Genomic DNA, 20694 nt, shown 5'->3' with positions numbered 1-20694 from the left:
CTTACGACTCATGCCGCTACGTATGTCTGTCACGCTCTCTCTCCAGGAAGCGGCGTGTGATCCACACTATCGAGTCATCTGAGGTACATGACGGGCTAGTATAAACAACTGCATAGCCACTGCAGTCGTAGTACCGGCCTGACTGCCAACCGGAAGGCACTGCCCTCTCTCTTTTCATGGCACACTTCGCATGCAAGAAACACGATGCCCTCTCCAACAACACGTCTTCATCACGGATCTTACTGAGTTGTAGTGCTGGCCTTGGCACAAGGAGAAACATATGCGAACAAGCAGTGCAAGTACAGTGACAACTGGATACACGACACATATGCTGGCAGAGTCTTAACTAGCTCAGCTGAAATATGGTGACAGAAATTTACAGACCTCTAGCAATTCGACTGACATTTCATACTACAATCTATATGCATTTTTTTTTGGTCATCAGTCTACTGACTGGTTTGATGCGACCCGCCACGAATTCATTTCCTGTCCTAACCTCTTCATCTCAGAGTAGCACTTGCAACCTACGTCCTCAATTATTTGCTTGACGTATTCCAATCTCTGTCTTCCTCTACAGTTTTTGCCCTCTACAGCTCCCTCTAGTACCATGGAAGTCATTCCCTCATGTCTTAGCAGATGTCCTATCATCCTGTTCCTTCTCCTTATCAGTGTTTTCCACATATTCCTTTCCTCTCCGATTCTGGGTAGAACCTCCTCATTCCTTACCTTATCAGTCCACCTAATTTTCAACATTCGTCTATAGCACCACATCTCAAATGCTTCGATTCTCTTCTGTTCTGGTTTTCCCACAGTCCATGTTTCACTACCATACAATGCTGTACTCCAGACGTACATCCTCAGAAATTTCTTCCTCAAATTAAGGCCGGTATTTGATATTAGTAGACTTCTCTTGGCCAGAAATGCCTTTTTTGCCAAGCGAGTCTGCTTTTGATGTCCTCCTTGCTCCGTCCGTCATTGGTTATTTTACTGCCTAGGTAGCAGAATTCCTTAACTTCATTGACTTCGTGACCATCAATCCTGATGTTAAGTTTCTCGCTGTTCTCATTTCTACTACTTCTCATTACCTTCGTCTTTCTCCGATTTACTCTCAAACCATACTGTGTACTCATTAGACTGTTCATTCCGTTCAGCAGATCATTTAATTCTTCTTCACTTTCACTCAGGATAGCAATGTCTCCAGCGAATCGTATCATTGATATCCTTTCACCTTATATTTTAATTCCACTCCTGAACCTTTCTTTTATTTCCATCATTGCTTCCTCGATGTACAGATTGAAGAGTAGGGGCGAAAGGCTACAACCTTGTCTTACACCCTTCTTAATACGAGCACTTCGTTCTTGATCGTCCACTCTTATTATTCCCTCTTGGTTGTTGTACATATTATATATGACCCGTCTCTCCCTATAGCTTACCCCTACTTTTTTCAGAATCTCGAACAGCTTGCACCATTTTATATTGTCGAACGCTTTTTCCAGGTCGACAAATCCTATGAAAGTGTCTTGATTTTTCTTTAGCCTTGCTTCCATTATTAGCCGTAACGTCAGAATTGCCTCTCTCGTCCCTTTACTTTTCCTAAAGCCAAACTGATCATCACCTAGCGCATTCTCAATTTTCTTTTCCATTCTTCTGTATATTATTCTTGTAAGCAGCTTCGATGCATGAGCTGTTATGCTGAATTGTGCGATAATTCTCGCTCTTGTCAGCTCTTGCCGTCTTCGGAATTGTGTGGATGATGCTTTTCCGAAAGTCAGATGGTATATCGCCAGACTCATATATTCTACACACCAGCGTGAATAGTCGTTTTGTTGCCACTTCCCCCCATGATTTTAGAAATTCTGATGGAATGTTAGCTACCCCTTCTGCCTTATTTGACCGTAAGTCCTCCAAAGCTCTTTTAAATTCCGATTCTAATACTGGATCCCCTATCTCTTCTAAATCGACGCCTGTTTCTTCTTCTATCACATCAGACAAATATTCACCCTCATAGAGGCTTTCAATATATTCTTTCCACCTATCTGCTTTCTCCTCTGCATATAACAGTGGAATTCCCGTTGCACTCTTAATGTTACCACCGTTGCTTCTAATGTCACCAAAGGTTGTTTTGACTTTCCTGTATGCTGAGTCTGTCCTTCCAACAATCATATCTTTTTCGATGTCTTCACATTTTTCCTGCAGCCATTTCGTCTTACCTTCCCTGCCCTTCCTATTTATTTCATTCCTCAGCGACTTGTATTTCTGTATTCCTGATTTTCCCGGAACATGTTTGTACTTCCTCCTTTCATCAATCAACTGAAGTATTTCTTCTGTTACCCATGGTTTCTTCGCAGCTACCTTTTTTGTACCTATGTTTTCCTTCCCAACTTCTGTGATTGCCCTTTTCAGAGATGTCCATTCCTCTTCAACTGTACTGCCTACTGCGCTATTCCTTATTGCTGTATCTATAGCGTTAGAGAACTTCAAACGTATCATAGATATTCCTTAGTACTTCCGTATCCCAATTCTTTGCGTATTGATTCTTCCTGACTAATGTCTTGAACTTCAGCCTACTCTTCATCACTACTATATTGTGATCTGAGTCTATATCTGCTCCTGGGTACGCCTTACAATCCATTATCTGATTTCGGAATCTCTGTCTGACCATGATGTAATCTAATTGAAATCTTCCCGTATCTCCCGGCCTTTTCCAAGTATACCTCTTGTGATTCTTGAACAGGGTATTCGCTATTACTAGCTGAAACTTGTTACAGAACTCAATTAGTGTTTCTCCTCTTTCATTCCTTGTCCCAAGCCCATATTCTCCTGTAACCTTTTCTTCTACTCCTTCCCCTACATCTGCATTCCAGTCGCCCATAAGTATTAGATTTTCGTCCCCCTTTACATACTGCATTACCCTTTCAATATCCTCACACTCTTTCTCTATCTGTTCAGCTTGCGACGTTGGCAAGTATACCTGAACTATCGTTGTCGGTGTTGGTCTGCTGTCGATTCTGATTAGAACAACCTGGTCACTGAACTGTTCACAGTAACACACCCTCTGCCCTACCTTCCTATTCATAACGAATCCTACTCCTGTTATACCATTTTCTGCTGCTGTTGATATTACCAGATACTCATCTGACCAGAAATCCTTGTCTTCCTTCCACTTCACTTCACTGACCCCTACTATATCTAGATTTAGTCTTTGCATTTCCCTTTTCAGATTTTCAAGTTTCCCTACCACATTCAAGCTTCTGACATTCCACGCTCCGACTCGTAGAACGTTATCCTTTCGTAGATTATTCAATCTTTTTCTCATGGTGACCTCCCCCTTGGCAGTCCCCTCCAGGAGATACGAATGGGGGACTATTCCGGAATCTTTTGCCAATGGAGAGATCATCATGACCTTCAATTACAGGCCACATGTCCTGTGGATACATGTTACGTGTCTTTAATGCAGTGGTTTCCATTGCCTTCTGCATCCTCATGTCGTTGATCATTGCTGATTCTTCCGGCTTTAGGGGCAATTTCCCACCCCTAGGACAAGAGAGTGCCCTGAACCTCTATAGCCAAGTCAGTAGTGCTCTTATGCATGCAATGTGTATTTTTTAATGTTGCAGAACAATTATGTCATGACATTAGAGCCACATATATTTTACACTTGAAATCTTTACATGTTTTGATAAATAAAACAGACAAAATTATATTGGAAAAATGATCATTATTTCGTTTACGATCAGAGAACAGTAATTATACTTGCGCATTATAATAAGCAAATAAATGTGTTTTGTACTCGAAATCTGAATATGTGTGACAAATAATTTTATTTTCGTCCAAAGGATGTATTTTCGGGGTTTTGATCTTTCCTCTCATTCAAAACTTATCCATCATTGGCCTGGTCCATGGTGTATATTTCGAAACTGTAACTGGAGCATTACTGGTTTATCCATGTGGGTTACGAAAATATGTAGTTTATGAGACGCAACGCGTTAAATATCCCATGAAAATGCATCACGTTTAGTTTGGCTTTTTGTGATACATTGTCAGAAAAGTCTCATGGCAGTGGTTAAACATGCTATCATAGGTGGGTCCGAGGTTAATTTAAGAAAAAGTTACGTTAGCCACTCATTAACCTCAATTATATTTGGAAATAATGTAGAACATGATGCATTACTTCCTCCTCCCTTCTCCCATAAAATGGTGCTTAGTGAGAGGAAGGATTGCTGAAAAACTTTCAAAAATACACTCCTGGAAATGGAAAAAAGAACACATTGACACCAGTGTGTCAGACCCACCATACTTGCTCCGGACACTGCGAGAGGGCTGTACAAACAATGATCACACGCACGGCACAGCGGACACACCAGGAACCGCGGTGTTGGCCGTCGAATGGCGCTAGCTGCGCAGCATTTGTGCACCGCCGCCGTCAGTGTCAGCCAGTTTGCCGTGGCATACGGAGCTCCATCGCAGTCTTTAACACTGGTAGCATGCCGCGACAGCGTGGACGTGAACCGTATGTGCAGTTGACGGACTTTGAGTGAGGGCGTATAGTGGGCATGCGGGAGGCCGGGTGGACGTACCGCCGAATTGCTCAACACGTGGGGCGTGAGGTCTCCACAGTACATCGATGTTGTCGCCAGTGGTCGGCGGAAGGTGCACGTGCCTGTCGACCTGGGACCGGACCGCAGCGACGCACGGATGCACGCCAAGACCGTAGGATCCTACGCAGTGCCGTAGGGGACCGCACCGCCACTTCCCAGCAAATTAGGGACACTGTTGCTCCTGGGGTATCGGCGAGGACCATTCGCAACCGTCTCCATGAAGCTGGGCTACGGTCCCGCACACCGTTAGGCCGTCTTCCGCTCACGCCCCAACATCGTGCAGCCCGCCTCCAGTGGTGTCGCGACAGGCGTGAATGGAGGGACGAATGGACACGTGTCGTCTTCAGCGATGAGAGTCGCTTCTGCCTTGGTGCCAATGATGGTCGTATGCGTGTTTGGCGCCGTGCAGGTGAGCGCCACAATCAGGACTGCATACGACCAAGGCACACAGGGCCAACACCCGGCATCATGGTGTGGGGAGCGATCTCCTACACTGGCCGTACACCACTGGTGATCGTCGAGGGGACACTGAATAGTGCACGGTACATCCAAACTGTCATCAAACCCATCGTTCTACCATTCCTAGACCGGCAAGGGAACTTGCTGTTCCAACAGGACAATGCACGTCCGCATGTATCCCGTCCCACCCAACGTGCTCTAGAAGGTGTAAGTCAACTACCCTGGCCAGCAAGATCTCCGGATCTGTCCCCCATTGAGCATGTTTGGGACTGGATGAATCGTCGTCTCACGCGGTCTGCACGTCCAGCACGAACGCTGGTCCAACTGAGGCGCCAGGTGGAAATGGCATGGCAAGCCGTTCCACAGGACTACATCCAGCATCTCTACGATCGTCTCCATGGGAGAATAGCAGCCTGCATTGCTGCGAAAGGTGGATATACACTGTACTAGTGCCGACATTGTGCATGCTCTGTTGCCTGTGTCTATGTGCCTGTGGTTCTGTCAGTGTGATCATGTGATGTATCTGACCCCAGGAATGTGTCAATAAAGTTTCCCCTTCCTGGGACAATGAATTCACGGTGTTCTTATTTCAATTTCCAGGAGTGTATATATTCTCAAGTAGGCCTAAATTTGGAGCGTCAAAAACATTACAGACAATTTAGAAATGGAAACAGCATTGTGGCATTTCATTTCAGAGTCCACAGTCACGTTTTAGGTGTCAATTATAAGTTACCTTATACATTAACAGCCCACTTGCAATCGTTGACAGAGAACTGTATTCATTGTGTCTATTGGCGTGTGTCAACTGTCACAGATAGCCGGTTTACTGTAGTTTTTAAGACAATATGTGTTTAGCACAGCTATAGGCTTTTTCAGCTTCCTTTCTGTATGTAGTGTCAATCATGCCAAAACTGAAGTGTCAGCTGCCTGCTTAGCATACTGTTTTTAACTGCATGTGTTTTGTACAGTTAAGAACAATTTAGACGTGGAAAGAGTGTTGGTGCACTCAATTCAAGAGTCCACAGTCATACTTCACCGATAATAGACATGAAACTAATATTTTGAATTATCTTACATAAACAATGTGTGTGTGTGTGTGTGTGTGTGTGTGTGTGTGTGTGTGTGTGTGTGTGTGTATGCGTGTATGTGTATGTGTGCAAACGTGTGTGTGTGTGTGTGTGTGTGTGTGTGTGTGTGTGTGTGTGTGTTTGTGTGTGTGTGTAAGAGAGACAGAGAGAAAGAGTTGTGTGTGTTTAGGTATTTTTGTAAACATTTTAAATACGGCAATAGCACTGTGACAGGCACTGTGCTGTGTATGCAGTCATATGGTGCACAGTGATGGCAGCAGATGGCACCACCATCTGGGCAATCTCCACAACAGGTACCACTCAGAGCTGGTCTGTCGCCACATGCATGGTGCTCATACAGGGTGTTTCAAAAATGACCGGTATATTTGAAACGGCAATAAAAACTAAACGAGCAGCGATAGAAATACACCGTTTCTTGCAATATGCTTGGGACAACAGTACATTTTCAAGCGGACAAACTTTCGAAATTACAGTAGTTACAATCTTCAACAACAGATGGCGCTGCAAGTGATGTGAACGATATAGAAGACAACGCAGTCTGTGGGTGCGCCATTCTGTACGTCGTCTTTCTGCTGTAAGCGTTTGCTGTTCACAACGTGCAAGTGTGCTGTAGACAACATGGTTTATTCCTTAGAACAGAGGATTTTTCTGGTGTTGGAATTCCACCGCCTAGAACACAGTGTTGTTGCAACAAGACGAAGTTTTCAACGGAGGTTTAATGTAACCAAAGGACCGAAAAGCGATACAATAAAGGATCTGTTTGAAAAACTTCAACGGACTGGGAACGTGACGGATGAACGTGCTGGAAAGGTAGGGCGACCACGTACGGCAACCACAGAGGGCAACGCGCAGCTAGAGCAGCAGGTGATCCGACAGCGGCCTCGGGTTTCCGTTCGCCGTGTTGCAGCTGCGGTCCAAATGACGCCAACGTCCACGTATCGTCTCATGCGCCAGAGTTTACACCTCTATCCATACAAAATTCAAACGCGGCAACCCCTCAGCGCCGCTACTATTGCTGCACGAGAGACATTCGCTAACGATATAGTGCACAGAATTGATGACGGCGATATGCATGTGGGCAGCATTTGGTTTATTTTTACCTGGACGGTTTCGTCAATAAACAGAACTGGCGCATATGGGGAACCGAAAACCCCATGTTGCAGTCCCATCGTCCCTGCATCCTCTAAAAGTACTGGTCTGGGCCGCCATTTCTTCCAAAGGAATCATTGGCCCATTTTTCAGATCCTAAACGATTACTGCATCACGCTATCTGGACATTCTTCGTGAATTTGTGCGGTACAAACTGCCTTAGACGACACTGCGAACACCTCGTGGTTTATGCAAGATGGTGCCCGGCCAGATCGCACGGCCGACGCCTTAATTTCCTGAATGAATATTTCGATGATCGTGTGATTGCTTTGGGCTATCCGAAACATACAGGAGGCGGCGTGGATTGGCCTCCCTATTCGCCAGACATGAACCCCTGTAACTTCTTTCTGTGGGGACACTTGAAAGACCAGGTGTACCGCCAGAATCCAGAAACAATTGAACAGCTGAAGCAGTACATCTCATCTGCATGTGAAGCCATTCCGCCAGACACGTTGTCAAAGGTTTCGGGTAATTTCATTCAGAGACTACGCCATATTATTGCTACGCATGGTGGATATGTGGAAAATATCGTACTATAGAGTTTCCCAGACCGCAGCGCCATCTGTTGTTGAAAATTGTAACTACTGTAATTTCGAAAGTTTGTCTGCCTGAAAATGTACTGTTGTGCCAAGCATATTGCAACAAACGGTGTATTTCTATCGCTGCTCGTTTAGTTTTCATTGCCGTTTCAAATATACCGGTCATTTTTGAAACACCCTGTAGATGGACCTATTTATGCTTCTGCCATTAGATTTTCAAGTAGTTAGCTCCATACACCTCTAGTTTTGTCAGCCACAACAGAGGGGGCTGATATCTCCACCCAGTTTTTTCTCCCCCAAAATACAGCACAGGTGGACATTATTCTGCCAGTCATGGGTAATGCAGACATAAAGGCACACGCATCCAGTTGCAGTCCCACTTTGCCTATTTGCAATTATCAGTTGCATTTGATCAGTTTGCACATTTTCAGTTGCACAGCCAACACAGAGCAACAGTTACTACTATTACAGCCAGCTACAATAAAACAGTGGATAGTAAATGCGAGGTAGCAAAGTAATATTCGTATTCAGATCAAGAACACAAAACTGTTAGTTACTGCATTCCATACTGAACTTCTGTAGGTTAGATAGTTCTCATTGACTATGATAGGTTATATTAGTGAACAAAGTTTTACTACATAGCTACACATAAATCACCACTCAAAGCGAAACATTTCGTTGTACACTATTCTAATAAATGCTGCTATTTGTTTTACGTTTTTGTTGCACGTATCTTTTATTACAGATCGTATAACATGCTAACTAATGGCCGCAAAAAACAGCACTTTTTTGAATAATATCAGTTAATCACAACATAACATTTTACATTACTAAATAAGCCATAAACTATGAATTGTAGGTTATTAATTCAATATTCAAGGCCACATCATACTCCGCAAGCCATTTAATAGTGTGTGGCGGTGGGTACTTTTGGTACCACTATTTGATCCCTCCAACCCCGTTCCACCCGCGAATAGTGCGTGGGAAGTATGATTGTCGGTAAGCCTCTGTATTGGCTCTAATTTCTCGAATTGTCTCCTCGTGATCAATAAGCGAGATGTATGTTGGGAGAAGTAATATGTTGTCCGACTCCTCATGAAAAGTACTGTTCCGAAATTTCAGTTGTAAATCTCTCCTTGATGCACAACGCCTTTCTTTGTTTAACATCGCCGTAACGCTCTCTCACCAGCTAAACGATCCCGCGACGAAACGCGCCGCTCTTCGTTGGATCTTCTCTGTACCCTCTATCAGACCTACGTGACAGGGATCCCAGATAAATGAACAATACTGAAGAATCTTGCGAATAAACGCTTTATAAGCCACATACTTCGTGGATGAGTTACATTTCCAAAGATTCTTCCAATGAGTCTGAGTCTGGTATGTGCTTTCCCCAATATCTGCTATACGTGGTCATTCCACTTAAGGTCGCTCTGGTTAGTTACGCCTACATATTTTACGGCTGACGCTGTCTCCAGCTGTTTGTCAGGAATAGTGTAGCTGAACAGTAATGTATATCTTTTCCTATGTAAGCGCAAAATGTTACATTTATTTACGTTCAGGGTCAACTGCCTGAGTCTCCACCATTCAGCAATTTCTGCAGGTCATTCCGCAAATTCTTACTATTTTCTGGCGTTGCTACTTTGGTACAGACAATTGCATCATCTGCGAATAGCCTTAAAGAGCATCTGACGCTTTCTTCTACATCATTTATATACACTCCTGGAAATTGAAATAAGAACACCGTGAATAAATTGTCCCAGGAAGGGGAAACTTTATTGACACATTCCTGGGGTCAGATACATCACATGATCACACTGACAGAACCACAGGCACATAGACACAGGCAACAGAGCATGCGCAATGTCGGCACTAGTACAGTGTATATCCACCTTTCGCAGCAATGCAGGCTGCTATTCTCCCATGGAGACGATCTTAGAGATGCTGGATGTAGTCCTGTGGAACGGCTTGCCATGCCATTTCCACCTGGCGCCTCAGTTGGACCAGCGTTCGTGCTGGATGTGCAGACCGCGTGAGACGACGCTTCATCCAGTCCCAAACATGCTCAATGGGGGACAGATCTGGAGATCTTGCTGGCCAGGGTAGTTGACTTACACCTTCTAGAGCACGTTGGGTGGCACGGGATACATGCGGACGTGCATTGTCCTGTTGGAACAGCAAGTTCCCTTGCCGGTCTAGAAATGGTAGAACGATGGGTTCGATGACGGTTTGGATGTACCGTGCACTATTCAGTGTCCCCTCGACGATCACCAGTGGTGTAAGGCCAGTGTAGGAGATTGCTCCCCACACCATGATGCCGGGTGTTGGCCCTGTGTGCCTCGGTCGTATGCAGTCCTGATTGTGGCGCTCACCTGCACGGCGCCAAACACGCATACGACCATCGTTGGCAGCAAGGCAGAAGCGACTCTCATCGCTGAAGACGACACGTCTCCATTCGTCCCTCCATTCACGCCTGTCGCGACACCACTGGAGGCGGGCTGCACGATGTTGGGACGTGAGCGGAAGACGGCCTAACGGTGTGCGGGACCGTAGCCCAGCTTCATGGAGACGGTTGCTAATGGTCCTCGCCGGTACCCCAGGAGCAACAGTGTCCCTAATTTGCTGGGAAGTGGCGGTGCGGTCCCCTACGGCACTGCGTAGGATCCTACGGTCTTGGCGTGCATCCGTGCGTCGCTACGGTCCGGTCCCAGGTCGACGGGCACGTGCACCTTCCGCCGACCACTGGCGACAACATCGATGTACTGTGGAGACCTCACGCCCCACGTGTTGAGCAATTCGGCAGTACGTCCACCCGGCCTCCCGCATGCCCACTATACGCCCTCGCTCAAAGTCCGTCAACTGCACATACGGTTCACGTCCACGCTGTCGCGGCATGCTACCAGTGTTAAAGACTGCGATGGAGCTCCGTATGCCACGGCAAACTGGCTGACACTGACGGCGGCGGTGCACAAATGCTGCGCAGCTAGCGCCATTCGACGGCCAACACCGCGGTTCCTGGTGTGTCCGCAGTGCCGTGCGTGTGATCATTGCTTGTACAGCCCTCTCGCAGTTGTCGGAGCAAGTATGGTGGGTCTGACACACCGGTGTCAATGTGTTCTTTTTTCCATTTCCAGGAGTGTATATTCTAAACAGTAACGGTTCTATCACAGTTCCCTGTCGTACTCCGGATATTACCTTAACATCTGCTGATTTTGTTCCATTCAGAGCGACGTTCTATCTGCAAGTCTTGACCCAATCTCAAGTCTGCTCCAGTATGCCGTCTACTCGAATTTTTTTACTAAACGGATAGTAAATAGGAGTAATACGTACCTCGTTACTGCAACATGCCACGCCACTATGATGATGGCGTTAACTGTGCAGTCGACAGGTATGAGGTCTGATGCGATGTTGAGGTCTGCCATTACAACCCTCAGCACGCCTTTCCCAGCAGCTACGAGGAAGCCGACTGGTCCGTTCATATTCGCTGTCCAGCCTTCTAGCGGCTCCTTCCAGGTCGTTACCACTGTCGGAAATAAAGTTTTTCAAAATAGCTCTTTCTTCAACTAGTGTTGGGTGCTATGAAATCTATCCATTAAAGACTTGTGTGTAGAGATGGTTACAGGTTGTGTGCTGATTTCCGTCTCTTTCATTGAGGAAGAGACAGACAATCGTGTATGAAACGTAAGAGATCGCAGTCAACATTCGAAGCTCGTAGGGTACTTGACGACATCTTATTACAGCATCCCTCCTCCAATTCCTGTAAGCAACAAACAGGGAAAGGAAGACAGGCGCCGTTTGAGCAGTGAGATAGGTTAGTGTGAGGGAAATAAAAAGGGTTAGTTTTTCGACAGAGAATAAGAACGACACCTTACAGTTACTACCGATTTACGTATATCGAATACTAGCTGAAGCAAATCCAGCATTGTCTGGGTATTCATATTGGCAATATTCGATTAGAAACGTAAAAAATGAACTGTGTTTGTGGTGAAGTGCCGAAAAAAATTATTTTTCATGTGTCTGTGAAACACCTCTGACATTATGGAACAATCATACAGAGAAATATGAATAAAGGACAAGCGTACGAGTGCAGCATCCATATTAAGAAACGTGATTCCTGTACACTAGGGCGGGTGCATCGCGTGTCTACAACGCATTTTGTGTCTCCATGGCAACGGTTCTTTATACCTCTGTATACAGCTATAGTTCTCGCCTACAGCCGGTTGCGCGTCGCAATTGCAAGCTGGCAAAATGGTTGGCAGGTGTCAGGTATTTCCTTAAGTTGATTCGTCCGTAGCAGTGTCTCAGCAGTAAAGGATGAACGTATTCAAACTTCGTGCATGATGCGGGATTTTTCCACTTATTTAATTATCTATGACGTCATATCTTTTTTTGTGTATTATGATGATACAACATGTTAGGCGCCTTCAGTGGGACATGTGGATTACGAGATTCTTTCACATTTTCGGTCCCCAGTTTCGCATCCTGCCGACTACCTCTTCGGCACCACCTGTGGATCCGATGGAACTGCAGCCAACGCCTTCGCCCACCGTGGACCCGCCGCAGCCGTCGTCATCGCCGCCCTCTCGCGCTTTCGTCGGACCTGCTCAGGAAACGGGCGGGCGCCCTGCGGGGGTTATCCGACCGAGGTTCCCCTCAGAGCGCTGGACGGAAATTGGGGCGCGGCCAGGGGTTCGGTGTCGGTCCCAGATGCGGCTCCCGACTCCTCAGCCCCCCCCCCCCCCCTCCCATCCTCACTGTTGTCATAAGATGGCGCCCTGAATGACAACGGTGTGATGGGGAGGAATGTAGAATCCTAAAGCATCGACCACACACCGAACAGTGCAGTGCAGCAGAATGGCATCAGAAAGGTGCAGACCCTCGCGCCATTGGAAAGAGTGGGCAGCGCCACACGTCCAGTAAGACAAAGTTCAGCATAACTTATTAACGTACAGGGCTATTACAAATGATTGAAGCGATTTCATAAATTCACTGTAGCTCCATTCATTGACATATGGTCACGACACGCTACAGATACGTAGAAAAACTCATAAAGTTTTGTTCGGCTGAAGCCGCACTTCAGGTTTCTGCCGTCAGAGCGTCGAGAGCGCAGTGAGACAAAATGGTGACAGGAGCCGAGAAAGCGTATGTCGTGCTTGAAATGCACTCACATCAGACAGTCACAACAGTGCAACGACACTTCAGGACGAACTTCAACAAAGATCCACCAACTGCTAACTCCATTCGGCGATGGTATGCGCAGTTTAAAGCTTCTGGATGCCTCTGTAAGGGGAAATCAACGGGTCGGCCTGCAGTGAGCGAAGAACGGTTGAACGCGTGCGGGCAAGTTTCACGCGTAGCCCGCGGAAAATTGGCTCATGCCACAACTGGAGACCGACAGCGCCGACTTCATCTTTCAACAGGATGGTGCTCCACCGCACTTCCATCATGCTGTTCGGCATTTCTTAAACAGGAGATCGGAAAACCGATGGATCGGTCGTGGTGGAGATCATGATCAGCAATTCATGTGATGGCCTCCACGCTCTCCCGACTTAACCCCATGCGATTTCTTTCTGTGGGGTTATGTGAAAGATTCCGTGTTTAAACCTCCTCTAACAAGAAACGTGCCAGAACTGCGAGCTCGCATCGACGATGCTTTCGAACTCATTGATGGGGACATGCTGCGCCGAGTGTGGGAGGAAATTGATTATCGGCTTGAGGTCTGCCGAATCACTAAAGGGGCACATATCGAACATTTGTGAATGCCTAAAAAAACTTTTTGAGTTTTTGTATGTGTGTGCAAAGCATTGTGAAAATATCTCAAATAATAAAGTTATTGTAGAGCTGTGAAATCGCTTCAATCATTTGTAATAACCCTGTACAGTTCGGTAGCAAGCTTAGAGAGCATCAGTACTGAATAATGGAAGCTGATACTTAGCCTGCATACTGCGAGTAGTAATATATTGCCAATGTAATTGCACGTAGCAGGCACCGGAAACACAGGAAGTTAAGTACTGTCTTCTTCCATTAATAGAAATAAAGTTTCCTGTTAATTACAAAGTGTTTCGTACAGATCATTTTGCATTCCTGCCACCGGCCATCGCAAATTCTCCTTGTTTGTGTCAGTGCTGAAAAGTAGAGCAAGAATGGTGAATACTTATGCATAAAGTGAACTTAATTACCATATGTTTATCTGTGTTGAATACTGATTGAGATGGAATATTAGGATATGAATTTCACCTTTTTGAAATCTTTCAAAAAATATAGTTCCATATCGCCATCGATAAATTGTGTTGAATATATTAATCATTTTAGTTCTTTTGCCTTATCAGTTCTGTAGAACACTGAGTATGTAGTATTATTACTATGATGGAATTTAATTCGTTCAAGATATATAAGTCTCAACTCTATCTTCAATAACGACAGAAACTGAAGAAACGCATAAATATTTGTGCAACAGCTGAAACTTGAACCCAGGTATCCTGCTTGCTAGGCAGATGTGCTAACCGTTGCACTACCAAAGCATAATGGCAGACACACCTGCTCCGATTACGCTAGTCCATCGCCCTCCCTGACACAAGCTTCAGTTCACGCCTTTAGCCTATTTTCCCCTTCTTAAATCGTCAGTATTGCTGAGGCTCTACAGTAATGGATTTCCCCATTACGTACAAAACCATGGCGCCACATCAGTACTGGAGAGATTTGGCAATAATGACGTTTTAACAAAGGTAAAGGCGTGAACTGAAGTTTGTATTAGTGAGAGCCTTGCACTAGGGTGGTCAATCCAGCTGTGTTAGCTACACTGCTACAATGACATAACAGCTAGTACATCTGCCTGTTAAGCAGGGGATCACGTCCAGGCTATGGCACGAATTTTAATTCGTTCCTTGATGTTCTATCATTGTGTCGTACTATACACTCCTGGAAATTGAAATAAGAACACCGTGAATTCATTGTCCCAGGAAGGGGAAACTTTATTGACACATTCCTGGGGTCAGATACATCACATGATCACACTGACAGAACCACAGGCACATAGACACAGGCAACAGAGCATGCACAATGTCGGCACTAGTACAGTGTATATCCACCTTTCGCAGCAATGCAGGCTGCTATTCTCTCATGGAGACGATCGTAGAGATGCTGGATGTAGTCCTGTGGAACGGCTTGCCATGCCATTTCCACCTGGCGCCTCAGTTGGACCAGCGTTCGTGCTGGACGTGCAGACCGCGTGAGACGACGCTTCATCCAGTCCCAAACATGCTCAATGGGGGACAGATCCGGAGACCTTGCTGGCCAGGGTAGTTGACTTACACCTTCTAGAGCACGTTGGGTGGCACGGGATACATGCGGACGTGCATTGTCCTGTTGGAACAGCAAGTTCCCTTGCCGGTCTAGGAATGGTAGAACGATGGGTTCGTTGACGGTTTGGATGTACCGTGCACTATTCAGTGTCCCCTCGACGATCACCAGTGGTGTACGGCCAGTGTAGGAGATCGCTCCCCACACCATGATGCCGGGTGTTGGCCCTGTGTGCCTCGGTCGTATGCAGTCCTGATTGTGGCGCTCACCTGCACTGCGCCAAACACGCATACGACCATCATTGGCACCAAGGCAGAAGCGACTCTCATCGCTGAAGACGACACGTCTCCATTCGTCCCTCCATTCACGCCTGTCGCGACACCACTGGAGGCGGGCTGCACGATGTTGGGGCGTGAGCGGAAGACGGCCTAACGGTGTGCGGGACCGTAGCCCAGCTTCATGGAGACGGTTGCGAATGGTCCTCGCCGATACCCCAGGGGCAACAGTGTCCCTAATTTGCTGGGAAGTGGCGGTGCGGTCCCCTACGGCACTGCGTAGGATCCTACGGTCTTGGCGTGCATCCGTGCGTCGCTGCGGTCCGGTCCCAGGTCGACGGGCACGTGCACCTTCCGCCGACCACTGGCGACAACATCGATGTACTGTGGAGACCTCACGCCCCACGTGTTGAGCAATTCGGCGGTACGTCCACCCGGCCTCCCGCATGCCCACTATACGCCCTCGCTCAAAGTCCGTCAACGGCACATACGGTTCACGTCCACGCTGTCGCGGCATGCTACCAGTGTTAAAGACTGCGATGGAGCTCCGTATGCCACGGCAAACTGGCTGACACTGACGGCGGCGGTGCACAAATGCTGCGCAGCTAGCGCCATTCGACGGCCAACACCGCGGTTCCTGGTGTGTCCGCTGTGCCGTGCGTGTGATCATTGCTTGTACAGCCCTCTCGCAGTGTCCGGAGCAAGTATGGTGGGTCTGACACACCGGTGTCAATGTGTTCTTTTTTCCATTTCCAGGAGTGTATTATACAGTTCAATAACAAATTTTAAATGCTGATTCAAAGGCATTTCATTAGAAAATTGCTCCAAAGCGATACTTTTCCATGTTAGGGCTGCCACTACAGGTTCAGCCCAGTGGTCCACACAGTTTACAGTACTTATCGATATCATTGCCACAAGGGAGTTCAAACAGCAGCATTTATACATCGCTGCCTGGAAGGGATACCGAAATAAATGGGTCTGTCACAAAGTGATCCAGTCTCCCACTCACCAATGGACGGCCTGGCAATGACGATAGGCAGCCGGTCGGAGTACCTCGCCACCAGCTCCTCTGTCAGGTTCTTCGTAAAGGCGTATGTGTTTGGCAGGTTCCCCAACAACCTGTAACATGTAGGTACATTCAGAAATGTGCACATTATTCCACACTCATCTAGCTTGCCAGCAAAAACATTGTGATCACCAGCTTGACAGCCTGTTAGTCTACATTTAAAACACAGTACATCAGTGATTCTGCGTGACTTGCATTCCACAATTTCTTTATAGATTTTCAGAGCTGTGTAGCAACCTACGTGTATTCGCAGATTTTGCAGTTCCCGTAAATTACGGGCTGGTTGTTAGTGGGTTTACAGCAGGCATTATCCACGGGCCTCATCCACATACTTATTTAAGTTCGAGGCCCCCCCCCCCTCGTCTTGTGACGTGACAACAACGCCCCTAGTGCATAAGTCTAAACTACATGTCCGTGACGTTAACGTTTGTAGCGTAAAGCACCAATAAGAAGGGAACCGCTTTCCCGACACTCCACACCAGCAAATTATGCCTCAAAAGACGCGTTTTTGCGAGTACATTGCTTTTATGTTCACTCCGTCTTATGATGTTTGCATTTATTTACTGGCTGTGAACACTGTTTTTTCACTTACGATTGTTTACGCTTGCTATCTTAAATTCTGTTGCGAAATTCTGCAACGGCATTTGTAAAGAAATAATATTCACAGAAAGTAAACAAATGTAAACATTTGAGGGTGGGATGTCACGCATCTTGATACGTCATCATAGGAAAATAAACACATGTAAAGGCAACTGGTTTTAGACAATTAATTATTAATTCTCTTCAGTTCCAGCAGTTACAATGTTCCAACCCGTTCACAAAGGACAAGATATATTTACTAATCTTAATACGAGAAAGAGTAGAAAAACAAAATATATCAATGAGATAGGCAGTGAAGAAGCCATTAGGAGCAACTTTACAATTTTGGACACAGTCAAGTCATTCGTATTTTTGATACTTTGTATGTTAATTAACAACTATTTTTAAAATATTTGTTCAAAAATACTCTTGATGACTGACTATACATTCATAGTTTTTTCTGTATCTCTAGACAAATTAAGCCGTCATTTCTTTGCTTACTATAAAAAATCGCTTGAAGTCCATGTAGAAATGGTTCTAATGACTCTGAGCACTATGAGAACTTATGAGGTCATCAGTCCCCTAAAATGTAGAACTACTTAAACCTAACTAACCTAAGGACATCACACATATCCATTCTCGAGGCAGGATTCGAACTTGCGACGTAGCGGTCGCGAGGTTCCAGACTGAAGCGCCTAGAACGGCTCCGCCACTCCGGCCGGCAGTCCATGTACAGGGTGAGTCACTAACCTTTGCCACCCACAATAATTCCGAAAGTATGACAGTAGCTGAGAAGTTTGTGGGCCAAAAGTTGCATGGGACAGCGGGGGCCATAATACGACGTTGCATTTAATCTGCACTAGGAAGGGAACTGTTCATGTAGTTTCCAGTGGAATCGCCCTGGCGATTGGAGAACCTGGATCTGCATGGCCACACGTGGTTTTGAACTCAGATCCTCCAGAACGCAGGCCCAGTGCGTTGATCACAGCAGCTCCTCGCAACCACCATCAGATTTCACATTAGAGAGGTGACACTTGAATATGGGTAAGAATTACGGACAGGCCGCACACAGGGAAATTAACCGAGCTAGGTGGCGCAGTGGTTGTCACACTGGACTCGCATTCGGTTGGAAGACGGTTCAAACCCGAGTTTGGCCATCGTGATTTAGGTTTCCCGTTATTTCGCTAAATCGCTTCAGGCAAATGCCGGGATGGTTTCTTTGAAAGGGCACGACCGACTTCCGATACGACCGATGATCTTTCTATTTGGTCCCCACCGCCCAAATCAACCAAACAAACACAGGCAACTCTTCCGCTACCTTCACTGAAGCCAATGGTAGCTCAGTATATGGTCACATGATATAGTGCCTCAAAGTAGCTACACAATGCTCAGATGGTAATACTGGGAACGATATGGAAAATAATCATCTTTTCCTTCTTGTCAACAGCACCTGGCTCATCAAAACCACTCGATCTGCAAATACAAAAACCATTGAAGCACAAAATCCAGATGACTGGGCAACGTTGCTGGACAAGCTTGTAAAAGAACTCACCATCACCCCTATTAGCAGCAAAGACTTTATGGACAACCACAACACAAAGATAATTGATCTCAAACTTTGCTCAAAGCGTGTGGTGCATATGTCCCATTAGTCACGGTCAGGGAGCGAATAGAGAGGATTTCACACAATGTTCTTCAAATGATCAAGGATATACAGGCGCTATAGACTCAGCGTTGATCTCTCTCTCTGAAAGGGGGGTGCAATTGCCTATACAGTCGAGCTAGAGCCTCTGTTCCTCATTCGAGAACCGAAAGAGGGGCGGTCAATTGCAGCTCCTGAGCCTCAAGGAACTCTTCAAGTTCTTTGTGGAAATAAGTAAGCCCCCCACCAGTATCCTAGCGCTATTCTCCAACGGAAATATGGAAACGTGGCTGCGGACGACACGGGAAAAGCCGATGTGTTCCTTAACGCATTAGCTAAACTTCGCAATTCTTCTAAACGCCCACTCGTTGACGACATCCACAAAAATCATGTAAATCAAATCAGGGTGCAACTAATTCATTCTGCAACGGTACCAAAGATGGACCAGATAAGCAACCTTAGAGATCAAACATGGGAAAATTTGCACCCCTGGAGTGGAAGGCATCACCATCAAACAGCTACGGCAGGTCCCATGCAAGCATTCATTCCAACCCTCTCTCTAGTACCTTCCGCCGCGGAAGTCGAACACGCGCCAGAACAAATGGACGTGGCCAGCCCATAAAGGGCTCCGCCTCCACGGCGGCTATTCCGCGCAGCGGCTCTCGCGCAGCTAGGGCGCCACCGCTACGCCACGTGCAGACAGCGGCCAATAGCCGCTCCCTCCGGTTTCGTATATAGGGACCCGCTCTGCCCTAGTCCAGTCAGTCTGGTACTCGCTCTGGATTTCGTTTCTATCTCGGCGGTACTGCGTTCTGGTCGTTGCTCGTTGTTAACATATGCCTGGCTCTAGTGGATTTACTGTTGGCGTTTGGTGTTGTGGTTTCCACAGCCTCCATTGTTTATCTCTTCCTTGTTGTGTCGGTCATAGTCGGTCGTGGTCGGTTGCTGTCAGATGTCATTGGTCTGTCGTCCGAATCCTTCTGTGTTTACCCGGTGGTGCGTGCTCCACCACCGGCGGCTTCCCCGCCTGGCGGCTCCGATCCGCAGCCCAAGGCGTTCCTGCAGTTGGTTTTGGCTACTACATTGGCGACGAGGTAAACGGAACATAGGAGTATGGAAGAGAAATTGCTCACTCTCTTAGAGCAACAGCTCATGAGACAGCAGCAGCAGCAGTTGGAGTCTTACAGACGTCACTGCAGTTGTTCTCAGACAGGGTCAATAAGCGAGATTCCCTCCCACTTCTTCTCCCAGGTGCCCCGCTTTCAGACACGTTCCCACATCCGCCGTCTTTCCCACCGTTCAATGACGCAAAAGAGGTTTGGGAAACGTACCTGCATCGTCTGAAGCAACATTTCACGGCAATTCAGGTGTCGGATGACTCTCTGCAGCGGTCATTGTTCTTGTCTTGAGCCTCACCGGACACGTTTTTCTTGCTCCACAAGATGGCACCGTTGGCCGACCCCGTGGCTCTCTCCTTTCACGAGATGTGTGTGTTGCTAACTAACTACTATTCCCAGTGATACCACGTGGTTGCGCCTCGCTTGGAATTCCATCAGTACCACAAGCAGCCGGGTCAGTCCTACCATTCCTGGGTGACGGATTTGCAAGGCATCCGCCGCAATTGCAACTTCATGTGCACCAATCAGCAGTGCAAGGAGTCATATGCAGATTCGTTAATTCGGGATGTGGTCGTTCAATTGGCGCCCGATCCAGAGGTCCGCACTGCGGGGTTAAAGTTGGACAACCCCTCGTTGGAAGACATTCTGCGTATTGCCCATTCCTTCGAAATTGCCCCCAGTGCTTCTCGGCCCACACTCGAGCTGACTGTCCCCATCGCTGGAAGACCTGTTCGCTCTGTGAGAAAGGCCACCTTCGATCAGTCTGTCGTAGCCGCTCGACCCGCCCCCGTCCCGCCCCTGCAGGCCAACAGGAAGCCATCCATGCTTTACACGCAGTCGCCCCTCGGACCGACACATTGGCTCAAAAGTTATTCCTCACCCTAC

General features: G+C 46.9%; 1 protein-coding gene across 1 annotated transcript in view; it reads right to left on the bottom strand.

Moving 5' to 3' along the window:
• The window catches only part of LOC126100866 (fatty acyl-CoA reductase 1-like), a 144242-nt gene that overhangs the window by 23733 nt on the left and 99815 nt on the right, over positions 1 to 20694 (bottom strand). Inside the window, exons 5-6 of the mRNA XM_049911533.1 lie at positions 16414 to 16523; positions 11161 to 11353 (exon numbers count right to left, since the gene is read on the bottom strand). Of these exons, the coding sequence (XP_049767490.1) occupies positions 11161 to 11353; positions 16414 to 16523 (303 nt within the window). The remainder of the gene's footprint in view (positions 1 to 11160; positions 11354 to 16413; positions 16524 to 20694) is intronic.

This window comes from Schistocerca cancellata, chromosome 9 (assembly GCF_023864275.1).
Source record: "Schistocerca cancellata isolate TAMUIC-IGC-003103 chromosome 9, iqSchCanc2.1, whole genome shotgun sequence".
Lineage (NCBI taxonomy): Eukaryota > Metazoa > Arthropoda > Insecta > Orthoptera > Acrididae > Schistocerca > Schistocerca cancellata.
The sequence above is the reverse complement of the archived record's forward strand: the minus strand, read 5'-3'. Positions and strand labels throughout refer to the sequence as shown.